The sequence below is a fragment of the Poecile atricapillus genome, chromosome 28, assembly GCF_030490865.1.
Source record: "Poecile atricapillus isolate bPoeAtr1 chromosome 28, bPoeAtr1.hap1, whole genome shotgun sequence".
In the NCBI taxonomy this organism is placed as follows: Eukaryota; Metazoa; Chordata; class Aves; order Passeriformes; family Paridae; genus Poecile; species Poecile atricapillus.
The window spans coordinates 5,966,643-5,983,322 of record NC_081276.1 but is presented as its reverse complement, the minus strand read 5'-3'; the positions used below and the strand labels follow the sequence as shown (position 1 = coordinate 5,983,322).

The 16,680-nt window shown below is 38.8% G+C and overlaps 1 protein-coding gene across 4 annotated transcripts in view; it reads right to left on the bottom strand.

The window, feature by feature from the left end:
• Window positions 1–16,680, bottom strand: part of RANBP3 (RAN binding protein 3) — a 63,081-nt gene that overhangs the window by 20,047 nt on the left and 26,354 nt on the right. For all 4 annotated transcript variants that reach the window (XM_058858592.1, XM_058858595.1, XM_058858596.1 and 1 more), the window contains 8 exons: window positions 16,009–16,045; window positions 15,834–15,920; window positions 13,269–13,340; window positions 12,061–12,126; window positions 10,491–10,583; window positions 9,285–9,388; window positions 3,023–3,142; window positions 2,350–2,453 (listed from right to left, as the gene is read on the bottom strand). In XM_058858592.1, coding sequence (XP_058714575.1) covers window positions 2,350–2,453; window positions 3,023–3,142; window positions 9,285–9,388; window positions 10,491–10,583; window positions 12,061–12,126; window positions 13,269–13,340; window positions 15,834–15,920; window positions 16,009–16,045 — 683 coding nt within the window. The remainder of the gene's footprint in view (window positions 1–2,349; window positions 2,454–3,022; window positions 3,143–9,284; window positions 9,389–10,490; window positions 10,584–12,060; window positions 12,127–13,268; window positions 13,341–15,833; window positions 15,921–16,008; window positions 16,046–16,680) is intronic.

Below are 16,680 nucleotides of genomic sequence, written 5' to 3'. Positions count from 1 at the left end.
CAGTTTTTAAAGAATTGACAGTGTTACACAAAGGGAGGAGTTTCCTTTTACAAGTTGATTACCATAATGCTTTGCCATCTTAGCTGAAAACCAGAGCCAACTCCCCTTAGAGACACTATTTTTTTAAAGACAAGTCCAAAACCAGGTTTCTGGCAATTGACTCACCATGAATAAGTCCTCCCAAAGTAAAGACTCAAATGAAATGACAGTAGATGTCACAAGTTGTAAAATATGAAAAAAATATTCCAGTATTTGAAGGCCACATAACAGTAGTTATTGTCTGCCAAACTTGACTGAACAAGTCTGACTCTTTCTATTGGTAAGACGTTGATCTGGCAACAAGAGGGCAAAGGTGTTCTCTGCCTCTCCAGTGCAACATCTGAAAAGTTCAGCATCAAAAGTTCATTGACTGCAAAACTGCCTACTGCCTCCTTCATAGTGAACAGGACCTTAAAAATGCCAAATATAAGGACAAAAAAAGCATGTATCAGCACTTTTCCTATGATTATTTCATTGCTTCAATCTGACGATCAGCCTACTACAGGAACAGAGACGTTGCTCTGCTTCATCACTCTTGGTGGGATTTTCCCTCACACTTTCCCAGTTACTACCTGAAGTCAGAGCTCTGTGTCTTCTGTTTTCTCATTCTGTACACTACTTCATTTTTTTGACCACTACTAAGCTAGCATTTTCACAGAGCTGTATCACTACCTGTCATGGGGTAGCTTTACCTTTAAGGTGGTTTTGAGAGCTAAGGAAGTTGAAACTGCTGGTGGCTGATGGGAGTTTTTTCTCCTGACCAATTATCAGTCATTTCTAAAATTGACAGCAGTTTTTGACCATTAGAAAGTGAATTCAACCTGTGAACACCCCCTTAAGAAGTACAGTCAGAGCTCTCTTGTCCTCTTTTGTTTCCGGCTTTTGAGAAGAAAGACAAAGAGACAATCAACATAAAGAAGACATCATAGAACCACCAAAAACAGTGAGGAAAAGAGTTAAGTTTTAAATAAGAAAGAGAGAATAAGGAGGTGCTTTACAGCTGAAATATCTTTCTGTTAAAGCTATGGAGATGGATAATAGTAGTTTAAAAAGACTCCTTTAATTCATGACAGAGTATTGGGAGGAATAGAGTATTCAAAGTGTGGACTTTTGAGAAGAGAGAGTACTTGTAATACTGTGAGTTGCTGGAATTGAGTAGAGTGAAGATTTTGAAGCCTTGAGGGCAAAGAGAAAAATGTTTTCCAGGAAAGCTCACAGAGACAGATGAAGAAGACTTTTGCCTTTGAATGACTTATCCTTAAAATGACATCCCTAAACTCATAGCCCATACACACCTCAGAGTGGTGTGAAATGAGAGGAGAAGAACTGATGACAGATTTCCGGGCAGCTGACATCAGAGCAATAGAAAACTACAATAGAAATAGTTTTCTTGTGAGAAACTCCATAAGTTAGCAGAAAGAGACTTCTGTTTCTCTACAAAGACTGATGAAAAGACTGTAGCAAGAATTGAGACTGTTTTTAACCACCAAAGTTCTAAAGTTTTTTTGTCTCTATGTTGTCATGTGTACAAAGAAATGGTCAAGTAGTGAGAGATAAAAAAGTTTTCTGGAAGTTTATTCTAGTGTTCTTATTCTTGTAGTTTGTTAATAAACTGTCTTTATTCCTTTTAAGTTTTAAGCCTGTTTTGCTCTTGTTCTAATCCATATCTCTCAGCAGGAAATAAGTAATTTTTTTTAAATTACTGGTTTAAAACCACGACACTACCTTAGCCTCAAGTGAAGGCTCTCAGCTCAGAGCTCATCACTACCTAAGACAGGATTAGCAGTTTTCTCCCGACTGCCTCACTTTACCTACACATTTCTTCTGAAGTTATTGCCTCATCAGAAGTTCTCCTAAAAACCTCCCACAGTTAGGCTCCTACTTATGCATACAGAGCACTCTGAAAAGCTATCATGAAAAAAAATTAACTATTCTTCCTTTTTATCCGTATCATATGTGCAACCTACTGAACAACACAAATACAGTGCAGATCTCCACAAGATTCAACTGGTAGCTCAAATTTAGTCCATCACTGTTTCTATTCATTCATGAGAACACTTCTCATGTCATGCTTGTTGGTTTCCTGAAGTGGTTTTGGTGAGGATGTGGTCAAATAAATAGTATCAAATGCATCTCCCTTGATGAGATGATTGAGGATTCCCCCAGATCGGAAGACTGCCATCTCATTCTTCAGAAGCCTGGGTCCCCACTAACCCAGTCTATGCCCTGCATTTAATAAAAAGCAGAACCATAAAGAATGATCAATAAAGATTACGGAGAACTGTTCTATTGGTTTTCCTGTAGTCTCACCTGGAACTGATATACTGTAGAAAATAGTTTGTTGCAGAAGGTACATCTGATGTCAGAAGACCAGCATTCTGCACATCAGTTGTTTCATCGCTTTCATCTCCTAGCTAGAAAAACAACAAGTATACAGCAACAATTTTAATTACTGACCACAAATTTTTCAACTCATTCTTCCTAAAGACAAAGTTTTATCCACAAATGCTTTCTACAATAAGACAAGTCTATGGCCCAATATTACAATTTCTTTTATTATGCTAGGACATCTGAGCAAACCTGTATTCAACAGGAGACACTAACAATCCAACTCAGTTATTCTATGCAGAAGTTTGAGTCCAAGCTCAGCCTGTTTTTCCATATTTTCTGTGAAGTCCTGGTTGCATGGGAACATCTTATGACCACATTTCAACTTCATTCTAACCCAAAAGTTTTTGTAAGATAAAACACCACATTCTACTGAGCTTTAGCTGTTACTCATGATTTGAAAAAGCTTCTTATGCTACTTACCAGAATTCATTTATTAAATGTCCAGAAGACTAGTTTTATTAAATAGTCAACTCTACTGTGTTCATAGCTTTTAATTTTACATATATACATGGAGGTTTGGTTTTAACCTTTTCATATAGTATCTTCACAGTACTTCATAAACGCTTAGTCAAGAGAACAAATGCGTGCTTACCTTAACTCTATCTCTTAAATTTTGCCCAAAAACAAATGCTTGGTGTGCATTTAGTTCAGCCTTCTCACAGTTGTCATCATCTGAAGTATTGTTGGACTCCTTTTTCTGACAGTCTGGTACCTAAAGAAATAGAAAAATGTAGCCTAAGATACTGAGTTTCTTTACATAAAAACACCTTACGACAAGGTGAGTCACACACTCATTTACAATGACAAGCCAGTAACACTTCCAGATCTACACGCCATGTTTTGCATTTAAGTAACATCTCTGTTAAGTGTTTTTCTTAGCAAATCACAGAATAGTTAAGGTTCAAAGGAATTTCTAAAAATCACTTGGTCCAAACTGCGTTCAAAGCAGCATCAACTTCAAACTTACATTAGGCTGCCCAAGATCTCATATCAAGTTTTAAAAAAATCCACGACAGTTTTACATTTTGGTAGTCTGGGTAATGTTCAACTACACTAAGTATGATAGTTATGTCCTAAAACGCATCTGTAATCCTCTTCACACCGCACCTGCAGTTTGATAGACACTCCATAATTTCATTCTAATCTTGCCACCACTTACCACTTCAGAGCTGAGGGGAACAATCCCATTCCCCTGCCCTAGTCCAAGGATAACACACCCAGCTTTTTCATTCTCTCATCACACATCTTGTGCTCCAGCCACTAGTCTCCCGGTGATATTTAAGTGTCTTCCATGTACTTGTCAAGCCCCAAACTATATATGGTATTCCTGATGCCATCCACCAGTGGCACAAAAAGAGGAAGATCAGTTTCCTGAACTTAATGGCTGCAGTTTTAGTAAAGGAGCCCGTAAATCCTCTTAATCAATAAAAGAATACGCTACATATTCATGTTCAATCTATTGTTCATCACTGCTGCACAGCACCTGAAGGTTCCTGAACTTTTTGTTCTCCTAAGGACTTTCGATTCTGCACCTCTGCCACCTGCTTTCCACAAGTGCCTTCATGATTTCTCCCTGCACATGGTGTGGTGGCACTTTTCCTGATTATTCCCATACAATAGTTCTTGTTCCACTATACTCAGAGCCTTGCACCTACAAACCCCTAAAGCAGTGCTGGAAAGCAATTGCAACCTGCATGGGAATCACTCCCTCCCGCATCTGTCCTAACTTCCTACCCTATCACTTTTGACACTGATGGGAAGACCCAACAACTATGCACACACAAATCCTCAGAAGTGACCCCACAGTTGCCTCTCAGCAAAGCACACTTCCATCAGCATCAACAGCACCATAAGCAGAAAAGAAACCCAAAACCACAGGAAGTCTGAGCATATCATGAAGAAAGCTATAGTTACTATGGGAAGTATATTAGGGGGCACCACCTGCTCCACTGGAGAGGACACTCAGAGGGAAGATGCCTGTCTAGGGAACCCATTACTAGTCTTTATGACTGGCCAATGTTAAGTTTTCCCTTTTTGATATTTTTTGATCTTCTTTCCCCTTTTTGATCTCCTTTCCTCCAAAATAAATAACCGTCACCCTTAGAAGCAATACTATCGGCTATAGTTCTGCTAATGAATTTTGTATGTGAGAACTTGTCTCAACACCTTTCTTGCAGTATCAGGATCTCCAAGACTTGTTTGCACAGCTGCTTTCTAGCCAGACCCTCTTCAGTCCTTGCGACACATGGATCCTCTCACCCCAGGATTTTGCTGACCATCAGCTAGTTTTTCTCAGCTTCTTTTTCCAACCTGCTGAGATCCTGCTGAAGAGCCCCTACCTTCCGACATGTTGACCATCTCCCCTTCCCACAATGTACTAGCATCCACAAACTTGACAAGATTTATTCCACCTTGCCAGGCTGTTTGTGTGTATGTTGAACAGTCCTAAACAATCTCTAATGACTGACACTTGTCAGACTTCTAACTGCTGGCTGCTACCCTCAAAGCTCACTGCTTCAGCCAATTTTTCATTCACTTTAAATTTCACCCAACCAGTACACCTCTCTATTTTGGCTACGACAATGATACTTCAGACCATACAAAGATCTTTCCTAAAGTCAAAATCAACAAGTAGGGCTCTCTGTAAAGCAAATAGTCTCAGAGGATAAAAAATCCATCAGCTTGGTCTCTGTTTTATCTACGCTGGTTGTTCTCAATCCCTTTAAGGTGCCTCATATCGCAGGACTACTTCACCCCAAAGGGAGAGGAAGGAGCTGAGCCATTTCTACTTTCTGTTGCAGTGCATTAAGATATATGGTATGTCCCTGAGGATGAACCCACCCTTGGTTTTGTATAATGTTAATCCCTTCCAAACCTCCCGCTCCCCTCCATTTGATCCTATTGGCTGTAAAATCTCCCCCCCCTTATCTCCTTCCCCCTCGGTTTAAAAGAGAGTGCGAAAGACATTTCTATCTCTTTTCTTGCCCCCGGTGATTCATGTACAATAAACCCAGGACCACATCCTTCAAGACTGAGCCCCCTTTGTCTAAATACCCAAGTTCATGCTGAATATATTATAGGATTCCGCCCCCGCCATGGTCTGTGTAGGGCAGACACATCTCTACAGGGGATGAAAATGAAGGGGGTCATATAATATTTACAGCAACTTTCCTGGAACCTTTTTCTTAAAGAAGTTACTTCTCCCCCAGTAACTGGTACCCAACACAGTACCACAACTCTCTGAGGAGAGGTAGTGGTCCCATACTAGCATCCCCCAGCTCCCTGTCTCGAGTTAATTTTCTTCCCAGTACAACACTGTATTTTGGATCCAGGATGAGAATCTTGATCACACACTGATATTTTGGTTGTGGCTCAGTTGTGCTCACCCCAAGTCAAGGACTTTTCAGTGGCTCATGCTCAGCCAGCAAGGAGCTGCACAAGAAGCTGGGGGGGAGCATAGCCAGGACAGCTGACCCAAACTCTGCCCAGTGTGTGAACTGGGGGAGCTGCTGGTAAGGGGCTGATTGCTACTGGGAGACAGGGTCAACACAGATCAGTGGGTGCTGAGCACCTATACTGGACATGACTTCTTTTCTTTCTGTTTTATCTGTCTCCCTCCCCTTTTCATTATTAATATTATTATTATTACTATACTTTACTCTTTTACTCTGAAACTCTAAGTTCCAACACTTAAATAAACTGTTCTTATCTTAATCCACTACTTTTTTTCTGATTCTTCTCCCCATCCCACCTGAGTGGAGGGAGTGAACAAGTGGCTCCATGGTACTTAGCTGCCAGCTGGGGTTAAACTATGACTCGCCCTCCACACCCATGGATACACCCTATCTGGTGCCATGGACCTGTGTATGTCAAACTGTCTAAAACAGTCCTTAGGCAAATTTATTGTAATAATTCACTCCCTCAAACTTCCCCTAAAGAAGGGGACATGGTAGACCTGACAGCAGATCTCCTCAGTAGGAAGCAAGACAAAGGCATTGAGTACCTCAGATTTTTTTCTTTTTTTTTTTCACCACTAGGTTCCCTTCAACTTTTTACAGAAGGCCTGCAATTTTCCTTCATTTTATGTTTGCTGCGAATACCAGTGGAAGCCTTGCTTGCAGCTTTTCATTCCCTGTCATTTCCAGCTCCAGCCAAATTTGGGCTTTCACAGTTCTCCTACACATCCAGGCAATCCTTCTGTATATTTCTCATGTGTCTTGACTGTTTCCGTGAGTTATTGCACATTCTCTTTCTGGATTTAAGGAGCTCCCAGCCCATACATGCTGGTCTTCTGCCACACTTGCACAATTTCATGCACTTTGGAATAAATTATTCATTGTCTGAGGTGGTTGTCCATGGAGGTAATGAGCTCTCATAAGCCTTGAAGTCCTTCAGAATCCTACCAACCAGATCACTGAACAACCTGAAGTCTTTTCTCCTGAAGTCTTGTTCTTTATTCTGCTACTTATTAGTTCCTTCAGAATCTCAAACTCCATCTCATTGATGCTGCAATGACAGCGACTCTCAACCTTTGCATTTCTAGCCAGTTGCTTGCTATGAATACCAGACACAGCTAAATACCTCCCATGTAAACTTACCCAGCATATGCAAATACTCTCATCAACTTATTCCTAAAATCTCCAGGAGTATTCTGGAGGATTTCTACCAGGAGGACATGTTGCCATTTTATTGGGTGTTCAAGTACTAAAGTTCTCCTTTAGAATCAAGGCCTGTAATTGTGAAGCTTCTAGTTCTTCAAGGGTGTTAGTTACTTTCTCTACTTGATCAGTCCAAGTCTGGTGAAGGTTCACTTTAATGTCCTTCTTGCTGGCTTCCCCTCTGATCTCAATCTATAAAGCCTTGACCAATTCAGTGCCTTCCCAAAACAAAGCCTCTGCATTCAAACTTCAAGCTACTTTTAGCATACCAGAACCCACCCCTGAAGGTCTTTCCTGCTTTATTTCCTAAAAGGCCCTTAGGCATCTAAAGCAGCTGCCCAAGTAAACCTCCTGCATCCATGATCCCAATGAGGTTACAGAACCATCACTGAACACAGATTTCCAATTTCTTCTGCTAGTTTCTAATGCAGGGTGTTGTTGCCCCCACGTGCCAGCTATCGTACTTTCTGCACATATCATATAGGTCAGAAAAGGCAGTAGGAAAACAACACTAGATTAGGTCCAAGAGTTTCAAAAATCCCATTTTATGTGTGAGGGACAACCTTTGCATAACCTAGCTGTATCATTTGCCTTCAGATTCTAATTCTGGCATTTGAAAGATGTTGTTTTTCTGCTTGCAATTAGAAACGGGCCAGCACTGATCACTGGGAGTAGTCCTCCACCACTGAATGATACATAGGGCATTCTACATATGGTGTATTCTATACAAGGAGCATTCTATTGAACACAAGGAAACATCATTAGCCTAGGATTTCCTTCACAAGTCCTCTTCCCCCCGGCTAAGGATCAGCACCTCCCTGCTACTAGGAAGGCTGAGGGCTGTCAAGGTTCCAATGATGACTTTCAGCCACCAGACTCTCCTACCAGTTGAGGATGGTTGGATCAAAGGCTGCAGCTTGTACCCACCTGAGGACAATGCTGCTTAGGGCTCCCATAGTTTCCTAGGGATTTTCAAGACAGAGACCAGATAGGTAGAAGTTGCCACAGAGCTGCTCAGGGTATGACAACCACCAGACTGAGACTGTTCCCACTCTGCTACCTTGTATAAGCACAAGACACAAAGAAAAATCTTTTCTGACAGCAAAATAAGACCATGACTCACATCTGCTCTAACAAAGGCAGACCATGCTCATGTAATACTGCAAATAACACACTTGCCCTCACAAGGAAGCACTCTCTCTGTGGTGCATCAAATCTATGCCACAGATCTGCATATACAATTACCCCTATGAAACAGTTCCAGAAGTAATCTTTCACTCTCCCCAAGCCATCTAATATTCTGCAGAGACTCAAGCATTTAACACAACTACTGCACAAACTCAAATGACTTCTAGAAAGCTTGCTAGAAAGCTTCAGGGAGACAAAACTGACTGCAAATGCCAAGGCAGTAAAATATCTCACCACAACACTTGGCAAAAGTGCAAATGTTATGAAGTTATGAAGCTTTATATCATTTATACTGAGCTTCCAGAAATCCTTACCAATCAGATTTAAGAGCTTTCCTTTACCAGAAAACTTTCTCCAAGGTCAGTTGATTAAAAAACTTAAGAGGACTTTAGGATGTTAAAAGCAGATAGAGGGTGTCCCTATGATACACACCTGGGCTACAGGCATGTCCCACAGTTTTCATACTGGTACATGTATTCAATTTATTTATTGATACTTAGTTGTAGCAGTAGCTTTTCACTAAACCTTAAAAAGCCATTCACACCACACGTATTTCTGCTTGCATATTCAGGATTAAGACTTGAATTTCAAGTGAACTGTTCCATACTCTTGTCTTATCAATACTGTTTCTATGCTTAGTATGGCAACAAAAAGCAAACAACTGCCTAATGAAGCTCCAAAAAAATCCAGTAACACTCAAAATCCCCAAACATCCTCCTCATACTATGAGTCAAGACCTTCAGGCGCTAATGGTTAACTCAAAACTTGAAGAAAAGGACTGGACACACTACACAGAACTGGAAGTAAATATTTCATTACCTTTTTTTCATGATAGCCAATAAACAACTTCCAATGCACTTAGATATCTTTTGCTCTAGGTTAAGCTTCTCAGGCCCTCATTACCTGCACTGTCCACTTCCTGTAGGGAATTCAAGTACTGCCACTGGCTTTTTACTCTGTTCAGAGAATATTTATGTCTGTCACCTTGAATCTTCTTCTCCAACTCACCTTGTCTTCAGAGTTGGAACTTTTCAGTGTTGCATCACTTGGTGATTCTGATATGGCTGCAGAATCTGGGGGGATATTTACACCATTGGTGCCACTGCTGAGAACTGCAACACAGAAATAAAAATATATATACAAACTCTCTAGATATTTAGACTGTCATAAAATCTTTCTTATGCAAATTGCATGCAGTTTTCTTGTTTAAGTCCATTAAACATTGCAATGTCAACTAAAAGGTTCCCATGCAAGAGATGTAAGGACCACAATTCAGCAATTCTTAGCAGAATCAGAATTCCAAATGAAGAAAATCAAGTCAGCAAATTAATCTATACGAATGTTGTATGGACTTCAATACATACAACTTCAAGCAATCATCCTGCTCCAATGTAATACTGTTCACAGCCAGGAGGGTTTTTCTTCAGACTGATCTATCTGCTCATATACTGAAGTCCCACTGAAAATTTTTACCCCAATAGCAAGTCCTCTGCAGAGTCAAATCCGTGTCAGGAGGTACGTCAAGAAATCAAGACAGAAATGCTTGGTTCTATGACAGATTCTGCATTATCTGAAGTTACTCCTGTTTCTGTTCAACTAAACTTCCACATAACAAATGGCATCAGGCTGGGGAAACATGAGGTTTAGGAGACAGGGACACTTTAAACAGTTTTTTTGCATTAACTTCTGCACTTTAATCATATCTATTTCCATCAGATATATCAAATTCTGTAATTCCATTATGCAATAAACATTATATGAATGACCAAACTTAAGAACTAAAATTCTATGTTCAGAATTAAAATTGTACTTCAAAGTCCCATCTCCAAAACAGTCCCCAAACCCGGAGGCACCTCTCACTGACTCTTACTGTTGATCAATTACCAGCAATAGCTTATTACACCACGGTTACTGCTGTCATTTGCAACTGACATACCACACTCTTAAAAGTCTTTTTGTTTTCCAAAACTCAGGCATGGACTACACCAAACTTAGAGGCCTAGCAACATCAGACAGTCATCCTACACAAGACCTGAAGGTTCCACTATGTTACCGTTCATGTAATACAGACAGACTTACCATTTGTTTCTTTTCTGAAAGGAGAAAACTAGAAAAACCAAGGTGGGTATTGAGTAAAAACAAACCACCACACAAAACAAATTCAATATTTTTGTTCTCTCCCCACTGCATTTAGAATGCAAAAGCATTATTTACCAATCTGTGAGAAAGCTTTTGGCTGTGGTGCCTGTAATACTGCTGGACGGAGCACACTTCGCTGCTGTTCCTTCGGTTTCTGGCTAGGGAGACCTGCAAGTGCAAAGTTTTTTCAAGTATAAAGCTTTAAAGTTGGAAAATTCAGCTTCATCTAATCTTCTCTAACTGCTTCCAACAGAACATACTTTGAAAAAAACAGACACTAGAAAAGCTTCTGCTCTCTTCTTTTCCATCCCTCATTACTCAGCCTCAAAAGTGAGTTAGTCCCAAACAGGGAAGACAATTTCCTAACCTAAAAAGACACTTTAAAATATATTGTCTACCTTATCCAGGAAAGCACAGAACTGAAGTTTACTACTGATCCAGAAATAAAAGCCAGTATGCAAGAGAAATGAACAGGACACCAGTAATCCTATTTATGCACTAACATTTTAATCAACTACACATTCCAAGTCTTCTTTTCTCCTTCCAATAAAATAGTTTTCAGATAGTAAAAGATTCTATTATTTTTTAATCCATACAATCAAACATATTGGTACTGTAACAATTGTGTTGTGTCATTTAACAACCTTTTGGCTTTTTGAATTAACATGGCCTCTTTGGTTGTTATAGTAAGATACACAGCACTACAACTCTAATTATGCTATGATTCAAGAAGGTAATTAACCTTAAACAACCTAATAAAAGAAACATCAAACATTGTAACATCAACTCTAGAAGGCTATGGCAAGCCCAGAAAATTCAGTTTTCTCCACTGAAAATAGTCAAGATGAACTCTTGATCCAATAAAATACTGCAAGAGAACTCACTTATAGCAATTAGTTCCATTTCAGGTCACCCAGATTCAAAGGGCATGACATCCTAAGTTCAAAACATTCGTAAGCTCAGAACAGCTTGATCCCTTCTTAAATTTACCCCTCTTCCTGCAAGTAAAATGAAGTTTCCATACAGTTATGCAATAATAGCTTTCATTACCCAAATAGTTTTGGGTTTGGTTTTTTTTCCCCATTCAAATTCCTAAGGAGCTTTAATACTAATATCTTTCTGATAGTGGTTAGGTCTACATCACAAAACAGGAAACTCAGTCATAGCCTAACTGTACTGCAGAACAGGCATCATCAAGGACTCGCCACCTACACTGCCACCAAAAGCATAAGTGGGCACTCTCTTAGACTTCCAACTGCCGTGGTCTGGTCCCAGACTGAACACTCAATAATAGCTGGAACTTACTCAAGGCACTCCTGGAACATCCTTTTTCTTACAGTTTGCTACCAAAGGAATTGAATTCACCGTCTGTAGGATTACTCCAAGCACAAACAGAAGCTTGCTAAGCAGCAACAGCTGGGAGATGCATTTCAGACATGCACAGCTGATCCAACGCAAAACACAGATGTGTCCATATGCATTACACAGTGGGTATGGGCACAACCACCCTAGAGAAGATTTTTTTTTTCTGCAGACAAATAGGTATTGCCACCTTCTATTTACAACAGCCAATTTATGAAACTTCTAACTAAATAAAATGCTTGAGCTGGTTTCTTTGTACTGTTGCAGTTAACAGTGAACTCACCTGCACTAGGTGCCTGACCATGGATAAGTATTGGTGGCTTAAGCCGGAATCCACTGCTCTTTTCCTCTGGAAGTGAAATACAAAATTACAAGGACAAAGCTGTTACATATTAGCAATATCCATTCAGTCATAAAATTCCTCATGTTTTCCCTACTGTAACAACCCACAAGTTCTATAAATACACAAAGTAATTAGGAGATTTCCAAATTCTCTTCTGAAAGAAACCTCAATTTCCAGTGATCATCACAGCAAATATACATCACAAACACATGATGTCACAACCAAAAAGTTCAAAAGTTTTTCAGAAGAAACAGGAAAAAGACTGTTCACCAGAGAAATGGGGCTCCTTCTGTGAAGAACTTGATAGAGATAAAGGTTTTAAGTGAGAATCAAACTAAAGAAAGAACAGTCAAAATTATAACTGAACATGACAGCTGCTAACAAGTATCTAACTGCTAATTATCATAAATTAACTTAAACTTAATTGCTTAATGACAGTTTCTTGTAATAATAAGCTTTTACTCATGCTTTTGTAATATGAAGATAAAAGAAATTCCTTTGCTGACACTAGTTATGATTTTTTAATTAACTACCAAAACCTCAAAAAAAATTATAAATCTACAGCTATTAAAAATTGAGTTCCTAAAAACTTAAAAAGAATAATTATACTTTTTTCCTTTTAGGGGCTTAGTATCTGTACTCAGAATAAGACAATTCAACATCTCACCGTCTCACTGTGTTTGTGATCATCATATGATACTGATGTGCGCTACAGTGATACCAACACAACCAAACCAGAACTACGGAGACTAACAAAATTGTCAGTTCTGTCAACACAGGGCTCACAGGTCATAGCTGAACACAGTCATGACCATACCTTATGGTTGTTTAGCTTTCCAGTATAAAAGAACAGTTTTCCAAAGCAGATACATGAGAATTTCCCAAAGGTTTTATCATGAGGCTAGCAGGAAAGGGTCACAATGCAGTATTATACCATCACTCCCAACACATTTAACAATTTTGATTTTAATTACTTCCAGCAAGGGTGAAGTCGAACAATGAAGTGAACAAGAGAACAGCTCTAAGATCAGAACCATCATCACTTCCATAATCACAAATAGGGTCTTACTTCTGAAGTATCTGAGTACTTTGGATCATGACAAATTAACAACAGTTCAAGAAAACAGAAGAAAAATGAGGAAGCTCACCTGGTTCTGAGTCTGAATTGCCTGTAGAGGGTTCACAGAAACTTGACGGCATAAAGACATTGTTCTTTGTTACTGCAGTCAAGGAAAAAGAAAAAAAAAAGGGAAGTTGTGTATGTTGTTCTTTATTCCAAAACTGTTCCCAGACTCCGAACTGAAAATTACTTTTCTAGTAATTTGTTTTATTTTGGTTTTGTTTCTTCTAAACTAAAACAGTATTACAGACAGACAAAGTAGCAGACCATTGTCCATAAAATCCTCTCAGTGTCTCCTGAAACAGAGAAAGAATAAATATAATTTTTTCTGAATCCTGTATAAATACAGGATTCCCAATCTGACTTGTATCTGAATTAAGAATTAGAAGTGGTGTTCAAATACATAATAGCATTGCAAAATGTATAATACCATTTCAAAAGGCGCCTGCAGAGAGAGAGCAGAAAGGTGTGTAATGCCTGCTAGAGAGTACAAGTGAACATCTGGGCTCAATGGACCGTATTGTCTGCACCAAGAGGCAACTTGAACTACTAGGTTTGAACTACTCTGCGAAGACAAAACTTCTACAGAAACAAAGAAGAGCACATCAGAATATTGTCAGATGTCACTTCAGCATCATTATAGTAAAAAAAAGGGAAAAAATGTTTGAAAAAACAGGCAAAGGACAGTTTTTCTTTTCCACCCTTTGATGGGACCTAAAGAAGCAAGCAATAGGGAGTTTGGTTGATTCCCTGTCCAGCAGTTCTAGTATTTTCGGTGTTATACAAAAATCACACTCTAGTTTATGAAACAGGGCAACCAGAGAAGGAGACAGATTCCTCCAACAGATCATTCTGCATGAAGAAAGGCAAAACAATATTTATTGGTTCTTTTAGCTTTTATAAGGCCGTAGAAAAAGATTAAATATGTTGAAAAGAGAAATGAAGCTCATCTCTGAACACCACTGTACTAAAAGATGTGGCATTTGCCTTTCACAATTAAGGCTTAAATTTTTTTTCATATTTCCTTTAATTCCACCTTCTCTCATTTTATTATTGTCTGCCTTTAGCCTAAAAACAACACAGTTTTCATATCAGTAACATTTCCCTATTCTTGAGAGAAACAATCCCACCAAATAAAAAGAAAAAAAAAAAGGGTGGGAAAGTAAAAGATTTTCTGGAAATCAAAGCATTGAATAATGTCAACAATATTCAAAGAGGTCGTTATGGAAGTTGCAATTCAAATCAAAGTTGTCACTGCTTGACAACAACACATCAGAAGAGAACAACGGCATCAGGGAATAAATTGCCACATCCTCTCAAAATACATTAGCTAAGCAGAGGCTTGAGAAAGGATACTGGACTCCTGGAACATCCAGTATTTAACCATGAAAGAGTTGAGTAAATTGTTTTCCTCCGCTTCTTAAGTGATGCTGGCATAGAGATTCTAATCTTATAAGGCAAAGACATTGCAGAATGGAAGTGTTAGAGATTATGGGGAACCTGGGTATACACATACAGTTATTCTAACAGAAAATCTACCAAACCCCATATTCATTAGTTTTGTGCATTCCTTTACTAAGAGTGGTTGGCAAGCAGACAGCAATGCTGGTCATTCAATTCACAGGATGGCATCTGGAGACCTACAGAGCTGCACACCAGAAAACTGGGATCTGAAAGAGAAGGGATTCTTCCCCTGACTAGAACTGGTGCATGCATTTAGAATACTGTGCCCATAAAGTATCAGCAACTACATTTTAGATTTCAGAGTAATTTATTTCCTTAAAATAAAAATCAAAACTAGGCTTTCATCTTCTAGTCACATCTCCAGAATGTGCTGCATTATGAGAGGAGTATTTTTTTACTGCTCTCTCCTTCAAGGTTTTTCATCTCCTGTATTTCAATTTAAGATAGTAGAAGTAAAGTAGCAGTCTTGAAATCTGCCTCAAACACTGACATAACTAAAATAACCGCTGACCAAAGCTAAAACCTTCATACGATCTGTGAGGAGAGATGGCACAAATCAAGACTGTTCCTGTGAGTGAACAAATATCAAACATGACCATTCCCTGTGCAGGAGAACTGCATGAATTTACCCCAGTGATTTCACTGCCATGACTGTGCACACACACAGGCTGTGCTCATTCTCTCTTGTGTATGTCAGGTGTTCAAGAAATGCATCGGATCATCCCCATTTTAAAAGGAAATGGAGAAGAGAAAAGGACTAAAACACAAGCTGAGAGTTGAAAAATTTCCCTGGCACCACAGTAACTAAGAAAAGGTAGCAGTTATGTAACTTTAGAAAGAAGCAACCTGATCGCAACAAATCAAGAAGATTTCTGGTTAATTCTGCAATTTAACAGCACAAAATAAAAGCTGAAACTACAAACATGTATAATATTACAGATAGAAAACATTTTTAAAAAGTTATCTATCAACTCCTTTGGGCTTCACCAAATTCGCTAACACAAGTACATGGTTGCTGTGGTCTTAACCCAAAGCACAGCAAACAGTAATAAGATTGCTTACATGACTGGAAAAAGAATATCTAGGAAGGAAAACAATCCCTCATATATAATACTGTAGCAACATTTACCTGACTGAGATGGAGGGAACTGAGTCAACGATGAAGTTCTCTCACGTTTTACAGGTGGACAGTAACTTCCATCCTCTCGATCAGATTCTATAGAAAAACAATCATTAGAGAAAAAACAGAACATCCCAGCAAGACACACACTCATGGCTTTTAATTTTACAATAAAATCTCTTACCATCTCCATCTTCTGGACTTGATCCATCTCCAGATCTCTGAAATCAGATTACACTGATCAAACAAAGATCACATAGTGAACATTTCAGTCTCTTCAGTTTGATTCAAATGTTTTAAGCGTCAGTTAGGAGATTTTTCTTTATTGTCAATGATAAACACTCAATGCAATAATCTTCTGTGACTTACGTGTGGGTACAGAGCTTCACACAGATACTATCAAATACAATTAATTCAAAATATTTCATTTTTAAGTAAGATTCCTGAAAATTCATATCCCAAGCACAAATATCTTTAGGGACTGTGTAACAATTACTACAGTTACATTTTCTATACACTGAAAAATTGAAAATTTTTTAAAGTGGTTTAATTTTTAAAATATAAAGTTTCAAGCTCAACATAAATATACCCATTATTTGGGAGTTCATTTCAAAGCACTTTACCTAATTACTCTCAGTGACTTTAGTTCCTTCAACAAAATCATAGCATTGGAGGAATGTCTTTCAAAGCATGCTCGATAAACTAGTACAACAGTATTTTTATTGGAATTAGCATTGGATAGTCCCCTAACATCTTCCACAGTACCAAGAACAAAAAAGGAAGCATCACAGGCTACCAACTATCATAGATATTCAAAAAGTCTTCAAACAAAGGTTTTACGTATCTTCTGAAGATT